General features: G+C 55.1%; 1 protein-coding gene across 7 annotated transcripts in view; it reads left to right on the top strand.

The window, feature by feature from the left end:
• Positions 1–14,239, top strand: part of TMEM266 (transmembrane protein 266) — a 144,809-nt gene extending 130,570 nt beyond the window's left edge. For all 7 annotated transcript variants that reach the window (XM_055277659.2, XM_055277653.2, XM_063638713.1 and 4 more), the window contains 3 exons: positions 1,101–1,290; positions 11,503–11,565; positions 13,022–14,239. In XM_055277659.2, the coding sequence (XP_055133634.1) occupies positions 1,101–1,290; positions 11,503–11,565; positions 13,022–13,590 (822 nt within the window). In that variant the 3' untranslated portion in view covers positions 13,591–14,239. The remainder of the gene's footprint in view (positions 1–1,100; positions 1,291–11,502; positions 11,566–13,021) is intronic.
• Positions 14,240–19,729: the final 5,490 nt, after the last annotated feature.

Raw genomic sequence — 19,729 nt, 5'->3', positions numbered from 1 at the left:
GGGCGTGGTATTCTGTCCGCCCTCCCCACTCGCTCCGTTTAGAAGCGGTGCGAGGCATGCGGGGAACACTAGGTGGCGGTGAAAGCCCTCCTTCCCGCGAGCCCGCGGCCAGGACCTGCAATGTCAGACCCAAACTTCTCGTTGGCCCAGATGTCCCATGAAGGCCCTGGCGTGTGAACAGACATCTCAGCCACAGACCCAAGAGGTATCTGGAAGCCTTTCCAAGAAGCTTTCCCCAACAGAAAGTAAAACAAAATTAAAATGTGTGCAGCTTTTACAAGGCGAGGTTGCTGCCTGGCCACCCTATTGTTCATGAATGCTTTCAGTTGTGTGTGTGTTTTACTTTCGTATAAGTAAAGTCAACAAAACATTAAATTCACAATAATATGAGAAGGTGATAAATGTAATGCAGGAAATTCAAATAGGCTGCCACTCCACCAGGGAAAAAACCCTTAAGAGGAAGCAACCCAAGTCCTCAAAGAGGTGAAAATCCCATTTTACAGAAAAGGAAACAGGCTGGAGAGGTGACGGGACTTGCTCAAGGCCACAGGGCCAGGAAGCCACACGGCTTGGACTGAATCGGTCTGGTCCTGGGTGCCTCCTCGTGGGGAAAACGAGCCAGTGTTCAGACCAGCGGGCAGTGACGCCAGGATGGGGTCCCCAGGCTGGGACGCGGGCCCTGGGTGTCCTGAGGTTTCCTATTCTGAACGAGGCTTTCATGTTGTCAAGCACCCCTTGGGGTCACACATGTGGGCGAAGAGCTAGAACTGAATTTGCACCCAGGGTTCCTGACTCCCCGTCCAGTGGCCTTTCCACAAAGGAAACACATTGTGTTTCCTCTCCCGGGCATCCGTGAGATGGGGGCCAGACTGCAAGGCACCTGAGACGCAGGATCGCACAGGTTGGAAAAGGCTCCGCAACCCTAAGAAGCTCTTGCGAACCGCGATGCTGGGAGATTCCTAAGGAATCATCCAGCTGCGGGAGGCTCAGCTCAGTCCTCCCCACCCCGCCCCCATGCAGGAGCAAAGCGCCCGGAGGTCAGGCTGGAGGCCCCCGCGGCCCCTTGCCGCTGATCCAGCCCTGCCCGTCTCCCTCCGCAGTTTGAGATCCGGCAGCTGCGCGCGCACCTGGCGCAGCAGGACCTGGACCTGGCTGCGGAGCGTGAGGCGGCACTCCAGGCGCCGCACGTGCTCAGCCAGCCGCGCAGCCGCTTCAAAGTGGTGGAGGCCGGCACGTGGGACGAGGAGACGGCGGCCGAGAGCGTCGTGGAGGAGCTGCAGCCCTCGCAAGGTAAGCCCGGGTCTCCACCCGGCCCCAGAGTGTCACGACCGGGGGTCCCCCTCGCCTCCCTCTCGCGCCCCGGGACTGTGCGCAGAGTGGATGGGGTTCCTTGCAGTGTGTGCCCCTCCTTCAATCGTGACTGGGGGACACGCTCAGATCAGTAACCTCGGTACTGCCTGTCAGAGCCCAGGAGAGGGCATGTAGTCCAGCCACCGACCCAAACTAGAAATGACTCTTCCCCATTTCATGCCTGTGGCCACCGGCGTGCATTGTGTGCGGTGTCTTCCCTGTCCTCGCGGTGCGGTGACTTTCTTGTTGTATGGTTGTCGTATTTCCTGTTGTATGGCTGAGGAAACTGAGACCCAGGAAAGCCGTCCAAAGGCGCATCGCTAATAAGTGGCAGAGCCAGGCTTCCAGACAAAGGTCTGGGGCTTCCTACTGGACTACCACCTACTGGGGCCCAAACAAGTCCAGGCCCGGGGCCACAGCAGCCCAGAGCCCGAGCCTTGCAGACGGTGAGAATTCACGGGACGGTGATGTTAGTGGAGATGGGAACACGAGCCATAGCCCAGGGTAGGGTCCTGTATGGAAGGGAGTTATTTCGAGATTCAAATCCCAACTCTTCTATCAGCCAGTTATGTGATGGGACTCTCTTGGGGCCTTAGTTTTGCCAGCTGTCAAATAGGAGCAGTACTGAGGCTTCCTCACAGGGCTGCTGCAAGGCTCAGAGGTTTTGGGAATTGCACGGGGCCACCCAAGCCAGGAAATGGCGGTGCTGGGCTGCGAACTCGGGCCGTGGGACCCAAAACCCCAGCTTCATTCAGGAGCCACTCTGCCTTGGCATGCCGTGTCCTTTCCAGGGCAGTGAGGACACAGCCGGGCAGGCTGAGCAGGTCGGGAGGCAAGAGGCCTGAGCTCCAGCCTCTGCCACTCCTCAGCTCCATGACTCGAAGCTTGTGTTCCCTTCTGTAAAATGGACTCGTAACTCCTGCTCTGTCTGCCTCACAGGACGTATGAGGAACCAATGGGTGTGAGAAAGCTCTGAGAGCTGTAAGGCACTGCAACACTGCAAACAAACAGCTTTTGGGAAACGAATGGTTACTTTTTTTTTTTTTTTTTTGGAGACAGGGTCTCACTCCTGGAGTGCAGTGGTATCATAATAGTTTACTGCCACCTCAGACTCCTGGGCTTAAGTGATCCTCCCGCCTTAGCCTCCTGAGTAGCTGGGATCATAGGTGTACACCATCTCACCCAATTAATGTTGCTATTTTATTTTTGTAGAGATGGGGTCTTGCTATTTTGCCCAGGCTGGTCTCAAACTCTTGGCCTCAAGTGGATCCTCCTGCCTCAGCCATTGAAAGCCCTGGGTTTATAGGCATGAGCCACTGTGTCCAGCCACTCTTTTGAGAGATCTTCAGATCTTAGAAACATAGGATTTGGGGGCTAGAGGGGACTTCTGGGTCCAGCCCTTCAGCTGATGTGAGAATCCCCTCTATAACTCCCTGCCATGAGCCATGCAGCCTCAGCTCGCCCTCCTCTAAGAATAAGTGCTTCATACCTCCCTGGGGAACCCACCTCACCTCCACATGGCTCTGCCTGTAAGAAGATTCTTCCTCAGACTGCACTGAGGCCTAGTCCCCTGCCCCTGCCTCCCCACCAGCTGTGGGTTTCACGCACAGGCAGTGCCATCTCAGCTGAGACTGTTTAGAGATTGTTTCTCCTCCAGGGACCGTCACCTGCATTGCCACAGCCAATCTTCAGGGGACGTGCTCTCCAAGTTCTTGCTGTACTGCCTCCTCCCAGAGCTCTCCAGTGTTTTGGTCCCTCTCAGAGTAATATCCACAACTGAATGCAGTTACTGGGGCGCTGCAAGCCCAGGGCAGAAATGTTGAGGGGGCCACTACTGCTTTTTTTTTTTTTTCTAGACCCGGGTCCCCACGATGCAGCTAGTAGACTGTTGAGTTTGTGGGGACCACTTGGCTGAGCTCATAGCTGACCCAGCCTCACGTGCTACCCACACAGCTCAGCTGAGCCACGTGTCCCAGCAGCCCAGCCTTGGGCAACAGGCTTTTTGTAGCCTCGTGCAGAATTTCGCATTCATCAGTGTTCAGCTGTAGCTTGTTTGATTCCTGCCTTTACTCCAGGGCTTGGTAGGTCCTGATTCACAACCCATTGCCAATTCTTGATTAGTTGAAACAGCCCCCTTCTTCATCTTCATCGTTCAGCCTTTGTTATGTCTGGACCTTGCCCAGCTCCCTGCCCTCTGCAGTCTCCCTTCCCGTCTGCAGTCTCCCCTCCCCCACCATACCGTGATTGTTCCAAAATCTTTCATGCCACTCCCTGACTTCCGCCTTTCCTGGTTCCCTGTGTCCCTCAGGAAAAAGCCCACGCCCCTTAGGCTGGTGGATTAGTTTGCTAGGACTACCATAACAAAATGCCACAGACTGGCTAGCACAAACTACAGAAGTGTATTGTCTCACAGTGCTGGGAGCTGGAACCTGAGATCAAGGTTGGGCACGGTTGCTTCCCTCTAGGGGCTGGGAGTGAGAATCCGTCCCAGGCCTCCCTCTGGCTCATGGTGGTGGCTGGCAATCCTCGGCATCCATGGCTTACAGTAGCATCACCCTGCTGTGCCTTCATCTGCACATGGCGTCCTCCCTATGCACATGTCTGGTTCTAGATTTCCCCTTTTTATAAGGGCCCCAGTCATATAAGGACCTCATCTTAACTAATGACATCTGCAACTGCTTTCTTTCCAAGACCACATTCTGAGGTACTGGGGGTTAAGGCTTCAACATATGAATGAACAGGGGGTACCCATTCAACCCTTAAGAGGGGGCAGGCACATAAGACCCCTGATGATCTTGCCCCGGGCTGCTTCCCCAGCCTTATCTCCTTCCACCCCAGCTTGCCTTTCATTCTAGAGGAATGGAACAACCTTTAGTTCTGTAAATGTGCTGTACGGTCTCTGAGTCTCTGCATGTTGTTTATGGGATGGCCCAACCTGCCTACCAGACTTCTCTTCATGCTTAGAACCCATCTTAGAGTAAGCTCCCAGATCTCCACACCCTTCCCTGGCAACCTTACACTGCTCCCAGGTCCGGATCCTGCCCCGCTGCCAGAAGCGTTTGTGTGTGTCTCCCCTCTAAACTTACTAAAGGGCCTGCCTCAGCCAGGTCTCCATAGAGTTTGTTGCATTGAATGTAATCTTCAAGCCGGTAACTGATCAAAGAACAAAATAAGGCTCTCTGACATCACTTGTTCTGGTGTGGAGCCCTGCGTCTTCTCTGGGAGCTGAGGCCAGTCAGCAGTAGTCCACCCCAGAAACCCCACTCTTGGCTTTCAGCCCCTAGGCTGGTGCTTATGGAATCCATCTTCTTATTCTTTTTGAAAGTTCTGGAAGGTGGGAACAACTTTTGCCCACCTCGCCTGGCTTCCTAAGGATGAAAGGAGCAGATTTACCATCTCACAGCCCATTTCTGGATCTTCCTCTGTGACAGCCTCCTGGCTCTGCCCACAGCCCATCTTGAGGCTGCACCTCACCTGGGGCTTGGGCCTGCCCCGTGTTGTTCTTTCGGCGTGTCTAAGCGCTCCCAGTACAGCCGCTCTCCACAGCACCTCCTCTGTCTCTCTCATCAGGGTCACTGGCTTTAGAGCTAACAGCACAGCCCTTTGTCCCTCAGCCAATGACCTACAAGACCCTGAACGCCAGATGCCACATTTGAGCCCACAGGGGAGCCAAGATCTGGGCTTGGAGGTTCCACAAACAAACCAAGCCTTTAAAATCCTCCTGTACATTTTAGGAGTGCTCTGAAGCTTTCAGTCCTGCCTGGCCCTCCTGCTCCCCCTCTCTCTGCAGCCCCCATAGTGGGCAACTTCCAGGAGGAGGAGGAGGGAGGCAGGGGCAGAAGGGAGAAAGCGGGTCAGAGTCGAAGGCCACTTGGGGGAAACTGATCAGCTATGTGTCACCAGCAGGATGTCACGGGGTCTGCAGTGTCCCTGCTCACCCTCCTGGAAACTAAGGTAGGGGATATCTGGATAGGGCAGGCCCAGGCCTCCCATAGAGGTGCCAGACATGCACCCTGGGAGCAGGTACAGATGCTTCTCCGTCCAGCCCTGGGGTCCCCCTGCCCACTCTTCCCTGCTTCTTCTGGGGTGTCCCCTGGGTACCTCCCGGCTCTGTGGATGCTGTCTGCCCCAGCCTAGGCACACTGTTTCACAGCCAGCCCCAGAGCATCAACAGCAAAGCCAGTGCCTCCAAGGCAGAGGGCAGAACACAGGGCTGACAAGGGGCACACGTGATTCACAGCCTCGCATGATCCAGGGACACAGGGCATCCCCCAGCTGATCTCTCCTTGACCAGGAACTGTGTCCAGGGAGGGATTTTCATGACATTAGAAATTATGGCTGGACAAGCTGAGAGCACTGTAGGCTACTCTGGAGATGAAGTAAGGGCAGTGCTTGTTGCTAACTAACTGTGACCTTCAGGCCAGCGAGGCTCTGAGGCCCACCTCGTGCACAGGACACAGACAATCCAGGGATTAACCTACAGACATGAGCCATGAGTCACAGAGCCTCGGGAGGGCCGTGTGTTTTGCAGGGTGGGGGAGGGCAGCCCAGGAGGGCGGGGTGCCAGCCCCAGCCGTGAGGAGGAAGTGGCTCCACAGTCTCAACAGTTGCCAGCAGGTCACAGTCAGACAACGCCAAGCAGCTTCTGTTTAGACTTGCTCTAGCACAAATCATTTTTAAAACCTAGGCTGCAGAGTTCCAGGCTTTGGGGCCTGCCAAGTTCACAGTGCCCCTGTGTAGTCATTAATACTTCTCTCCCAAATTTATTAGTCTTGAAGCTCGCCCATAACTTATGAATTACAGCCCCTGGTGGGAGTGCCACGGATTTCACCATATATCACAGGGAACCTTCGTGTCCCCCACGCTGCTGCAGCATCCAGAGACACTGCCGCAGGGGTGCATGTGGCCAGCCTGCTCTGTGCCTGCCCTCTGCTAGGCAGCCCCAGGGGAGGGAGCTGAGCTGGCACCAGTGCTTGTCCTTGGAGAGGAGCGGGCCTGGCTAATCATGAAGGCGAGGCTCTTCACTGGTCTCCAAATGTGTGGGCCTGACCCGGACATGGGGGACCTCAGGAACCCCAGGGCTGTAGGACTAGATCTGAAAGAGCCTCAGGCGAAGTAGCATTTGAAGCAACCGGAGAGACATGGGTTTAGGACTGAGGTCTGGGTTTGAATTTCAACTTGGCTTTGAACAAGTTACTTCTGTGATCAGGGCTGGCTTCATGGACGCATGACCTGTGTGGTCATACAGGGCCCTAACTTTGGTTCACTGCTCTGCTGTTACCCTCTTGAAATTCTTAATACGTTTTAAACAAGGGACCTAGAAATTATGTAGCTGGTCCTGTCTCAGTTTTAGTGTTTCCAAAATGAAACAGGTGCAGAAGTTCTTCATTGAGAAGGATTAAGTATTTAGTCACATGCACAGCTCTCATCCCTCGTATACAGTAGGTGCTCAGTGAATATTAGTGCCCTCCCTTGGTGAGGGCTGCCAAGCCATGGAAGAGCAAGTTAGAGTTTAGGAGCAGGAGCCCAAACCAGGAATCAGGGCCTTGCCCTGGGCTTTGGGGCCTGGGTCTGCACAGGGCATGTGGTTGGCGCCCCATGCCCCTCTGCCACACCACAGTCCATGCAGCCTGGCCAGTCCCCACCACCTCCAGGAAGCCTGGCGCAGCTGACTCACCACCCTTTCTCTCCACCTCTGCCTCCTTGCTAGGCAGGTCGGGGGCTCCACCCAAGGAGTAAAACCCATATAATGAGTGTTGGCACCGCTGCACTTGACGGGCTTTAGGAGGATTAGTCAAGTTGGGTTTGCAAAGTGCTCATACCCTGGGAAGAAAGGCGCCGGGCAGCAGAGAGCAGCTGCCACAGAAAGCACTGAGACTTTGGAGCCAGGGGTTCACGGAGGCAAGGGATGGCCCCGGGCTAAACATTCAGGATCTCAGTGAGTCTTTCCTGTTCACCAGCAGAGTAGGCATTTGCTATCCCCATTTTATGGATGAAGAAGCTGAAGCTCAGAGTGGCTAAGGGATCTACCTAAGGCCACACAGCACGTGCCCTGCAAAGCCGGGTTGGCCCTGCGTCTGTTTTGTTCTGAAGCCTGTGTTTGTGCCCATTCTTTCCTGCCCCTCCATGGGCTGCACAGCGCAGTCCCCTGTGGGTTCTTCCTGCATGTCTCTAGGGCTTCTCAGGGCTGAATCAAAGCAAACCCCCGGGGGCAGGGGCTTATTCTTAGATGGAAGGTGGGCAACCCCGTGTGAGGCCAACAGTGTGGCTCGTTCCCGGCCATAAACATCTGTCTGCCTCCCCTGCCACCCCTTTGCTCCCAGACCCCCCCCGTCTCTCTGTAGGAGGAACCAGGGTGGGCAGTGAGACTTCCTGCTGAGTGTGTGATGGCTCCGTGGCTCCCTGGAGTAGCGGTGGAGGCTGGGAAGTCCCACAGGCCTCTGATCCAACTATAGTCTTCTGTCCAGTCCAGCCTAATGGCACTCAGCATATGCCAAACTCCATGCCAAGCACTAGGGAGACAGTAAAATGTGGCTTCTGCCCTCCACGGCCCTTGGTCCCCCTCTGTGGGTGAAGACAGAACCGCAGCCCAAGTGTTCAGTTCTGGAAGAAGAGGATCCACCAGCCTGCGTGACACAGACAACAGGCAGGCCTGGCATCAGCACCGTTAGAGAAGTCCAGGCCAGCCTGGCTGTCAGACTCAGGCCTTAAAGCTCACTCCGAGGCCCTGTGTGGGTCTAGGTCTGGAGCAGAGGGAGTAGGGACAGGGAGAGCAAGTGCAGACTGAAAAGACCCCTCAGGGCCACCTAGGGACCTCAGCTCTGTGTCAGGCACATCCCGGGAGCAAGTGATCTGATTCATTAAACCCACAGGCAGGGCAGGAGTCCAAAGGGTAAACCATGAAGTCCGATCTAAGACTGGTCACAGGGCCAGGGGTCCCTCAACTGGTCACAGACTTGGTGGAAGTTGTTGGTGAGAGACAGGCACTAAAAAGTGCCAGGAACCAGTCACCAAGATGGAGGCCATGGAGGAGGATGGAGAAACCAATTTCTATTTTGGACATGTTGAGTCAGAGGTAGCTGGAGGCCAGCCAGGAGTTGTCCAGGGACGGTCGGCCAGACCAGTCCGAAGCTCAGGAGGGGTGTCTGGGCTGAAGGTCACCTGGCTTAGGTTATTTTTATCAACAGCTTGCATGAAGATGTGAGCCTCCTCAATTATGTAGGCAACAGAGAGAAAGGAGAACGATCTAATACCTTGGTAGACTGAGCCAGGACTCAGGATGTCTCCAGCAAGCTGACCCTCTGGGCTGAGCCCAGCAAGCTGATGTTTGCCCAGGGTGATGAGCCCTCCTTGGGGGTTACAATGAGTACAGGGTGGGGAAGGTCTGGTCTGGCCTCAGCTTCTGCAGAGAAGACCTGGGCGTCCGTGCTGGCCATAAGCTCCACATGAGTTGGCAGAGGAGGGCAGTTTCTGAACATGCTCGGAGGATGTGAGGGTGCATTAGGGCAGTGTGATCACATTGGATCTCGGGGCACTTGGCACAGTCTATTCAATAATCACGGCCTTGCAGCACAGGGGCAGGGAGATCAGTGTGTGAAGTGTGGACTCTTAGGTCTGGAGCTTTGAGAGTAAACACTAGTCCCTCCCTCCCTCCTTCCCATTCTGGTCACAGCTGGAGCCCATAGTGAAGCCTTCAAGGTGGAAAGGCTGGGAAACTAGGGAGGGGTAGAAAATGCACAGGGGCTTTCCAAGGAAAGGAGACTTCCCAGGAGGGATGTGAGGGGCTTTTTAGGTGGTGGAAGGGCTGTCATATAGACCGTGAGTAGAAATGGGCTTGTCCTTGGTACCTGTGTGGAAGGCAGGACCAGGACCTGTAAGCCTCACACATAGTAGGCATTTCCTGATTAAATGCTAATGGGCCATTTGACCAGGAGTTGACGTCCCCAGGAGGCCCCAACTGCTCCCCGAAGGCAGGGACTCCTGGGCTCAATACATGGCAGAAGGTGTGGGCTCACTGTGACTCCACTGAGCACAGATGAATGAGAAGCTGCCCAGGAGCTGATGACCAGAGCTGCTCCACAAAGAGGCAGGCGTGCCCTTCCTAGAGGTGTGCAGGCTGTGGTGGAGACAGCCCTCTCAGGCTGGTATCCAGGGGACTCCTGCACTGGGGACTGGCCAAGATGCCTCCAGTTCCTTCGCACTCCGCTGTGACTCTGTCACCTCTTGGAACTTCAGAACCATTGCCTGGCTCCATCACAATCTGAAAGAGCCTGGCCAGCGCCATCGGGGTACAGATGAAGAAACTGAGGCCCAGAGAGGGGATGGGACCTGCTTGAGCCCCCATGGCAGGCCAGTGGCAGCACAAGGACAAGAACTCAGCATCTGGGATTTTCTCATTTACCCTGGCCTCCTCCTGCAAGTGGCTCTTGGGTTAAAGTTTCGCTGGTCTGTGGATACTTTAGCTGAGCTCATTGTCCTACTCACGTCACATGGCCCTCTGGAGTCCCTGCAGGTGTAGTCTCAGGATAAAACCAAGATTGACCAGATCCTCCAACCTGGCCCACAGGGCCTGGGGGTCCTGAGCCTCCAGCTTGCAGGGATCAGTTACCCCTGGCTTCCCAGGGCGGCAGCCAGGCTAGACAGTATTGGCAGTACACACAGCATACGGATGCCCAGCTGCAAGAAGAGTGTAGCTGGCTGATGAGGAACAGGGCCTGGAGCCAGCCCGGGGCCCTCCCTCAACCCCAGCATTAGTGCAAAACACACCTCTGACTGCAGGCATTTAAAGATCAAAAGAGGCCAGAAAAGCTTTTAAGAACCAGGCCCTTCTGTGCTGCCTCCAGCCTCCCAGGGTCAGGGCAGACTGGCTTCTGCAGCTCACAGGTGGGCCTGGGAGGGGCCCTCAGAACACAGTGGGTCTGCTGACCCCATTCTTCAGAGAAGCTCCTGGGGGTGCAGACTCGGACTCCAGGGGCAGCCCTGGAGCACTTCCAGACTTCCACAGGAGAGGGAGGACGACCCTCAGCCCTCCCATGCTGAGGGCTTTCTGGTGCCTGACCCCACCCTGGGCATTGCAGTCTCTGGTCTTCCTGCCACACCTGACCAAGTTCAGACCTTTCTGTGGCCCCTCACTGCCTCACTGCCCTTGGAACAAGGCCCAGCTCTTAGGATGGCTTTTGGGGTCTCCCAGCACCTGGCTTTCCTCCCACTCTCAGGCCACTTTGAAAATCTCAACTTTCCTCCCATTCCCTCCCTGCTCCTCTCAGGAGGTGAACCAAGATTCCTTATTTACTTATTTGGAGACAGGGTCTCACTCTGTCACCCAGGCTGAAGTGCAGTGGTGTGATCACAGCTCACTGCAGCCTCAACCAGTCCTCCCACCTCAGCCTCCCTAGTAGTTGGGACCACAGGTGTGCACCACCGTGCCCAGCTAATTTTTTAAATTTTTTTGTAGAGATGGGGTTTCCCTATGTTGCCCAGGCTGGTCAATATTTAAGACCCTGTTCCCACCCCCCTTGACATGGACAGCTTTTCACCTCCCCTTCTGTTATTTGCTCAGTAATTACGTACTGAGTACCTACTATGTGCAGGAACAGTGCAGGTGGTAGAGATCCCCAGCACCCCACCTCACGAGGTCTGTTCCTATACTGCATGGAAGGCTGGAGCCCTCAGGTGGATCGAGCCACGGGGGGGCTGTCTGGATGGCACCTCAGCCCTGTGGCTGGCCGTGTATTCCCTGCAAATGGGATTTCAAGGCTTCTCTACTGAGGGCAGTGTTTCCAGTGCCCTTGAGAAGCTTAGGCAATGAAGGCTCAGGCCATCCAGACAAGGAAAAGCCCTGAGAAATTATTTCCATACCCCTCATCTCAGAGATAGGGAAACTGGGGACAGAGGGGAAGGGGTCTGTCCAGGTCAGTGTTAAGGCAGATGCTTCATCAGAACCTGGGTCCCCCAGCACCCAGTGCAGTCCAGCCCCTGGGGCAGGTGAGACAGGCGGTCCCCATGGAGAACCAGGAGGCAGCTCCCGTCACACACACCAAGGGCTTCTGTGAGACAGCTGCCTTCTCTTGTGGCCGTGGGGGTGGGGACAGGAGTATAAGGGGTAGAGAATGAACTTGATGCACTCACCCTTCTCGGTTCCCACCTCTGTAGAAGCCACGGTGAAGGACGACATGAACAGCTACATCAGTCAGTATTACAATGGGCCCAGCAGTGGTAAGTCTGGGTTGGGGCTGTTCTACATGTGCCAGAACCCCAGCAACCCCTAAACCCAAGAGCAGAGACAACTGGGCCTGGCTTCAAAGCATGCCTATCACCTGGTGCCTGTGAACCATAACTGCAGGCAGTGCTCAAGGTTAAAATATCGGAGCTTCAGCTTCCAGCAAACTCCAGCACTGGAGCTAGGGGTCCCCAGGGGCTGAGCCTGCAGGTGCCAGGATAGGGGTGCTCTGTGATCACCCATAAGAACTGCATGTGGAACCCTGAAATTGGAAGGGGGTTGGAATCCAGAACTCCAAGTGACCTCAGTGCCCCCCACCTGCACACACGTCAAGGTGGGCACAGTGGAGGCTGAGGTGCCACAGCACCCCTGGGCATGAGAAGCAGCAGATCTTGGGTACATTCCTGCTGGATGTTCTTGTACTTGAAAAAAACCTCAGGGAAGCCCAGTGGTTTTTACTTATGGGAAAAATTGAATTTTAAAATAATGCTGAGGCCTGTGGTGTCTCGTTTCTCCATAGCCCCCTTTCCAGTTCTGGGTTCCGCATGCAGTTCTTGAGTTTGAATTTCACAGCCCCCAAAACCTTGTATGCTCCATTGTAAGGCTAGAATATTATGTTGGCCATGTGAATAATGCATTTGAATTTTTTGTTTTCCACAATTTAGCCTCCCTAAGGCCTCATCCAATATGCTGGTTTAAAAGACCACCGTCTCCAGCCCAGACCTCTCTCCCAGTCCTCCACAACTTTGGGGAGAAACCTCCCCACCCTGCACCCTCTGTAGGTCAGCCCCGTGGTATATCTCACCTACAGCAAAGAGCTCAGAGCATCCTCTGATCCTATGATGCATGCTAAGCAGGCTCTGATCATCCCACCCCGCAGCCCCCACCCCTGCCAGTCCATCTGAAACTGAGTCATTCCTCAGACCATGGAATCCAAGTTCCCTGCCCTGGCACACCAACCTTCCTGAGTTAGGATGGGCTAGGTTAGGCAGCTGTGGCAAATAACCCTGCATCTCGATGGTTTAAACAAAGCCACAAAAGCCCACTGCAGGTTGCCTGGGGGCTCTGCTCCTGGGTCATCACTGTTAATCCAGCACCCAGTTGACAGAACAGTCACCATCTATCCTAGAACATTTGCCAGGGTAAAGCACCAGCTTATAAAGCTTCTGCCCAGAAGTGCCACAGGTCACTTCTCATGGGTGACTGGCCAAAGACAAAGCGTGTCACATGCCTACACTTGAGTTTAACAAGATGAGGCATAATTCCCCCTCAAAGCAGGGCAGTGATGTTGGAGACCTGGGAGGGAGTTCTACCACGGCCTCCCTCCACAAAGGCACGGTCTCCTATAGCCTAGCCACACTCTGCCCACTGCCCGGCTCAGACCTGCTCTCTTCAGCGCCCCCAGGTGTGGCAGAGGTTGAAGTGTGACCAAGATCCCCTCCTACCTTGCAGACAGTGGTGTCCCAGAGCCAGCTGTGTGTATGGTCACCACAGCCGCAATAGACATCCACCAGCCCAACATCTCCTCGGACCTCTTCTCTCTGGACATGCCCCTCAAGCTCGGCGGTAATGGCACCGGCGCCACCTCGGAGAGTGCCTCCCGCAGCTCGGTGACCCGGGCTCAGAGTGACAACAGCCAGACGCTGGGCTCCTCCACGGACTGCAGCACTGCCCGCGAGGAGCCATCCTCTGAGCCTGGCCCTTCTCCCCTGCCGCCCCAGCAGCAGGTGGAGGAGGCCACAGTCCAGGACCTGCTGTCCTCCCTGTCAGAGGACCCCTGCCCTTCCCAGAGGGCCTTGGACCCAGCCCCCCTCGCCCGGCCCAGCCCAGCGGGCTCGGCCCAAACCAGCCCTGAGCTGGAACACAGGGTAAGTCTGTTCAACCAGAAGAACCAGGAGGGCTTCACTGTCTTTCAGATCAGGCCTGTCATCCACTTCCAGCCCACTGTGCCCATGCTAGAGGACAAGTTCAGATCTTTGGAATCCAAAGAGCAAAAGTTGCACAGGGTCCCTGAGGCCTAGAGCCTGCCATGGGCTGGGTGGGAGGAGGGGAGACAGCCATCTCAAAGCTCTCCTGGGACCCTGGAGGCTGCCAAGGGCCACATGCGAGGCCCAGGAGCCCACCTGGCCTCCCTCAGGGTGCTGCCTGCCTCCAGGGAGGCGACGCCAGGCCAGGAGGCCACAAGCTTCAGACCTCAAAGCCCAGAGCTGGCGCCTCTTCTCGCCCTGCTCAGGGGAGGGTGGTGCTCGTGGCTGGGTTTTCTTTTTAACCATTTTTACAAAAACCAGCCTGTGGCCCAGCTTCAGCAGGGTAGAGTGCGGGGGGGCCAGCTCAGCCTCTTCCGTTGCCTTCGTTCCTGACACCCACCCCGGACTCTAGGGAACAGCACTGTGAGCAGGGGCTGTCCAGCCCCACCCCTAAGCCGTCTTTCCCAGGAATCCTGGGTGGAGTCCAACACAATCACACGGAGACCACCATCTGAGCCTATGTCATTTGTCCTCATTCTCTCATTCCAGCATGAGCGTTTCTGAGTCTCTTCAAGACAAATCTAGTTTTCACCTTCACAGGATATAAAGGGATCAATCTAGAGGTGGGTGGGAGGGTCCTGGGGGCAGAGGGACAACCATTTTCCAACCTTGGCTTTAATAATAAAAACCAGCTGCACTGAGACTCCCAGTTGGTGGAGGTTTTCCTTTGCTAGCCCAGGTGAGGCATCCAGAGTGGTTCCCAGCCAGGGCACCACCATCCACCCAGTTTCAGATGCGCATGGCATCCCAGGCTCCCTCCTCGTGCCCTATGAGCAGTCGTGAATCCTGGTCATTCCACCCTCCAAATTGCTTGTCCCTGGCCCCCCCTCACTGCCTTGCTGAGACCCAGGCCCCTTGCCGGACTGGACTGCAGCGGCCTCCTCTTTGCACAGCCTCTGGTTTCACCCTCCCCAGTTTATCTTCCCAGGCAGCTAAGCCTCAGCGCCCCTGCTTAAAAGCCTTCAAGGGGTTTTGTGTGTATGACCATCATGTTTTTATATGGGGAGGGGGAGGGGAGTAGAGAAGACATAACTTTTTTTTTGAGACGCAGTCTCACTCTGTCACCCAGGCTGGAGTACAGTGCTGCAATCTCAGTTCACTGCAAACTCCGCCTCCCGGGTTCATTGCCATTCTCCTGCCTCAGCCTCCTGAATAGCTGGGACTACAGGTGCCCACCACCACACCCGGCTAATTTTTTGTATTTGTAGTAGAGACAGGGTTTCACTGTGTTAGCTGGGATGGTCTCGATCTCCTGACCTTGTGATCCGCCCGCCTGGGCCTCCCAAAGTGCTGGGATTACAGGCATGAGCCACCGTGCCCAGCGAGAAGACGTAATTTTTTAAAGGGCTCCCATTGCCTCGAGAGAACATTAAGTGTGACTCAGCACCTTCGTGAGCTGGCTTGCCTGCCCCGCTGGCTGTCCTCCCATGCCTCTGTCCAGCCTGTTCTTTCTCCCCTCTACCTTGGTCTGGGTTATTCTCACCGTGAGAGTGTCCTTCCTGCCCTAACTCGGCTGGGTGTCCTTGGAGCTCCTGTGTCCCCCCTGGACTCACCTGACAGTGCACCACGTCCCTGGCTTGGTCAGCATCTGCTTCCCTGCCTGCCTCCCAGGCTGGTCCTGAAGAACAACAAGCAGGCCTGAGCCCCATTAGAACCCCACAGGCCTGGGCATGGAGCCACTTGGGAAAGATGGCTGAATTGGAAGAAAGGGAAGGAAATTACCACGTGCTGGCAAAGAGCACCCTCCTGATTCATGGGGTGATGAACAGTTGTCAAAAAAAGTGCTAAAGGTGGCAACATCCAACTGAGTCACTCTTGGGGTGTAATTAGAAGACCTACCAAGGGGAAGCTTTTGCAAAGGGCAAGAGTGGCTGTCCTGAGGCATCACCAGCAGCACTGTCATAGCGTCCATCACTGGGCACTGGGCCAAGGCCCCTACTCACATGGGCTCCTTTAACCCTTCCAGTGATGCTGTGAGGCAGGTATCACTAACCCCATTTTACAGTTGAAGAACCTGAGGCTCAGAGAGATTGAAGAAACTTTCTGAGGTTGAACTCTAATGACAGGCCCTGAAACTGGGGCCCAAATCTGCTGGCACCATGCCAGGCCCTGGGGTTCCCAGGGTTTAGAGCTGTGGGAAGCAAAGCAGTCACTTGGCTTTTGCCACTTGATGGGCTGGAGGGCATTACATGGTTTGTAATCTGTAGGGCAGAAGCCAGTGGGCTCCTTAACTGGTGATCTCCACCCACTGGACTAGAAATGGCCACCCTCCTCCTCCAGGCTCACCTTGCTGAGCTGTGACTGGCCTTCTGCAGAGCTCCATTGTCCCAGCTCTTGGGCTAGTGCTGCTACCTCACAGGCACATGAACCTGGCCCCATGCCAGGGGGAGCTGCAAGGCTGGCTGCCAGCACTCGCGTCTGCTGGGGACTCCTACTCCAGGGAAGAACCACAGGATGGGGAGGGATACCATGGGAAAGATGCTAGGCAAGTGGCAGCTGTTCTCTTCAGTTTGTCCTCTAGGAAATGGGTCTCTAGAGAGCTCCACTTTTTTTTCTTTTGTTGTTTGTTGTGTTTTGTTTTATAGGCACTCCACTTTTTTTTTTTTTTTTTTTTTGAGACAAAGTCTCACTCTTTCGCCCAGGCTGGAGTGCAGTGGTGTGATCTCGGCTCACTGTAACCTCCACCTCCCAGGTTCAACCGATTCTCCTGCCTCAAGCCTCCCAAGTAGCTGGGATTACAGGCGAGCGCCACCATGGCCAGCTAATTTTTCTACTTTTAGTAGGGATAGAGTTTTACCATGTTGGCCAGGCTGGTCTCGAACTCCTGACCTCAGGTGATCCACCTGCCTTGGCCTCCCAAAATGCTGGGATTACAAGCATGAGCCACCATGCCCAGCCTTTTTTTTTTTTTTTTTTTTTTTTTTTTTGAGATAGGGTCTTGCTCTGTTGCCCAGGCTACAATGCAGTAGCGTAATCATGGCTCATGCATCCTCAACCTCCCAGGCTCAGATGATCCTCCCATCTCAGCCTCTCAAGTAGCTAGGACTACAGGTGCATGTTGCCATGCCTGGCTAAATTTTGTGTTTTTTTGTAGAGATGGGGTCTTGCCAAGTTGCCTAGGCTGGTCTGGAACTCCTGGGCTCAAATGATCTGCCCACCTCAGTCTCCCGAAGTGTTGGGATTACAGGCATGAGCCACTGGGCCCGGCTAGAACTCCACATTTAAAAGCGGATTTCTTGGGGTATTTACAAGTTGCTGTGAGGTGAGACCCTGCTGAGCACTTGTTGTTGCCTTCATGTTGTGTTGGAACTGCCTCACAGATAGAGGCTGGGGACAGAGATAACAAGCGGTCCCCAAGTCCAGAGTCCACAACAGTCACAGCGTAAGACAGTACACACAGATGGAGAAAGCTACTTACTTGCCTGGGGACATCTGAAGGCCTCACAATGGAGGAAACATTTAAAGGCGATTTTAAAAGAGTAAGTATACCAAATCAACTCTTCTGTTTGTCGTGGAAAAGGAGAGCAGTTTTTAGGGGTAGTTTCAACAGTGAGCTACAAAACTGGCCCACTTCAGAGAATGTGAGCAGGGAATTTTTTTTTTTTTTTTTTGAGACGGAGTCTCGCTCTGTCGCCCAGGCTGGAGTGTAATGGCGCGATCTCGGCTCACTGCAAGCTCCGCCTCCTGGGTTCACGCCATTCTCCTGCCTCAGCCTCTCCGAGTAGCTGGGACTACAGGCGCCCGCCACCGCGCCCGGCTAATTTTTTGTATTTTTAGTAGAGACGGGGTTTCACCGTGGTCTCGATCTCCTGACCTCGTGATCCGCCCGCCTCGGCCTCCCAAAGTGCTGGGATTACAAGCGTGAGCCACCGCGCCCGGCCGAGCAGGGAATTTTTGATTGTCTCCCTGACTTGAAGTCAGTTGTTAAACCACTTAAAGGGGAAAAAAAAGGAAGGAATGTCAGGAGGAGGGTGGTGGGACAACAGTGCAAGCAGAGGAACAGCAGTGAGCTAGACAGGGAACAGGGTTTGGGAACAGGGAGAAGTTTGGTGTCAGGAAGAGGATGGCATGGGTAGGAGGGGGAACAGACCACATGACAGCAACCTGGAAAAGGACAGGTGAGGCTGCTCACCAGAGGCCTTGGATGCCAGGTCGAGCCAGATGTTCTCCCTAGAGATAAAGCGCTATGGAAGGGCTACCACAGAGTCTTCTGGTAGTTGCAGAGGAGCAGCCAGAGGGAGGGGCCCGTGCCTAGAGGAGAGGGAACAAGGCTGCACACGGGCAGGCAGGATGAAGGCAGCGGTGGTGGAGGAGACGCTGGGGACACCTGACTGATGGGACTTGGGGGAGCTGAGCGTTGGAGGAGATGCCACCATTTCCAGTCTGTGGTGTCTGAGCATGAGACATCAGGAAGGCTGTGCCTGGCACCAAGAGCATAGAGAAGGATGCCAGAGCCACGAACATGACAGTCCTTTCTGCAGACTCAAGAGCCTTCCTCCAGCCCATCCCACAGCAAGTCCTACGGTGGGGCCTGGGGGCCTGAAGTGCAGGAGATGGAGGTAAAAGCTTCGCCTTTCATGGCTCCCCTGGGCACCATATCCTACAGTTATGGCTGGCGGGCAGCTGGGGGCTGAGGGAGATGGAGCCTGAGCACTCCCTGGGAGGTTTGCAGTTCTGGGAAATGGCTCCCTGTTCTTCTGCACCCTCTTAGAGAACCCACTCTCGTGGCCCAGAGGAGTCATCGGGCTGTCCCTGAAGGGAGGGTCTGGTAACAGCCACTGTCTCCTGCTAGAACAAGAGGGTGGTAACAATAGTGACTCCCACATCGGCATTGCCTGTTGTGACAGGTGCTCTTCACAGGCTTCCCTCCTTAGCACAGCCCTGGAAAGTGGGCGCTGTCTTCCCTGCTTTACAGAGGAGAAAACAGCCATGGAATGACTCATTCAGGGGCTTGCCCAAGGGCACACAGCTAACTAGTGAGCTGTAGTGGCAGGATTCAAACCCAGGTCTGGCTGGTTTATATGCCATGCTAGATGTGAGATGAGCTGCCCAGAATCAAACCAGGTGCCACCAGGAAAGCCAAAGTAAGAAATCAGGACTCAGAGCCAGCAGTGCTGGTGACTGGTCCACCGGGGAGCTGGGCCAGAGTCTGCAGCCTCAGCCCGAAGCCCACCCAGCATGAGGGAGCCATAAGGCCTTTCCTGAGTGGCACAACAGGCCCCTCTCCAGCCAGCCCTGGGCAAGGTTCCCAACCAAAGTGTGGCTTTTCAGATCAAGTCCCACAGACAGGAGTACTGGGATGGAACCTGTATGGCTAGAGGCTAGTGGCTTGGAATTCTATTTAGCATGGTGGGTGTCCACCTGAAATTCAACTCAGGAGCTCCTTTCTCCTTCCGAGACAGCTCTTGACGGAAGCCAGAGTCGAAGAGCATGGCTCCCGCCTTGGTGCTGCCGCCGCGCTCCTCCCTGGTGCTATTCAGTTACCTCTAAAGAGAGAAGACAGAGTTGGGGTCCCACTCTTGGAGCTGACAAATTATCTGGGCCCAAGGAATCCCTCTAACAAGCTGACAGTACCCTGTGCCCCACTCAGCACTTGTGTGGAGTTGCTTCACAAGGACCCCCAACAACTCTGGGGGCTGAAACAGCCAAACCATGGACATCTCAGGGCTGGAGAGAGGTCTGCTCATCCCACTCTCTCCCATGCCTCCCACCTCAGGTGCCGCTGTACCTATGCACAGGATGTGGCAGAGACTGGATTCTCAGCCCAGCCCTGTTTCTGGTTAGCTATGAGGCTCCAAGCAAATCCTTAGACCGGCTTCCTCCCCGTGTACAACAGGAATGATCTTGTGCCTCCCACCCCGAAGGCTGCTGGGATAGCTAATGATGTAACAGAAGGGAAAACCCTTTGAGAATGTTTCAGGGGAGACACAAACAGAAAGCATCCTTAATAATGAGAAGCCTGGGATGTTTTACTGCCAGCACACGCTCAGCACTTTTGAGGTCAGCTGCCCAGGAGACGCTCTTGCTGCTGCTGATAGTCTGGTGTGGGAGGGCGGCAGTGAGCCCCGCCCCTAGTCGCAACAGCCAGACTAGCCACTGTCTGCTCCTCTCCTGAGTGCATCCCTGCTCGCAC

Source organism: Symphalangus syndactylus, chromosome 5 (assembly GCF_028878055.3).
Source record: "Symphalangus syndactylus isolate Jambi chromosome 5, NHGRI_mSymSyn1-v2.1_pri, whole genome shotgun sequence".
Taxonomy (NCBI): Eukaryota; Metazoa; Chordata; class Mammalia; order Primates; family Hylobatidae; genus Symphalangus; species Symphalangus syndactylus.
Note: the sequence above shows the minus strand (reverse complement) of the source record. Positions and strands in the feature narration are given on the sequence as shown.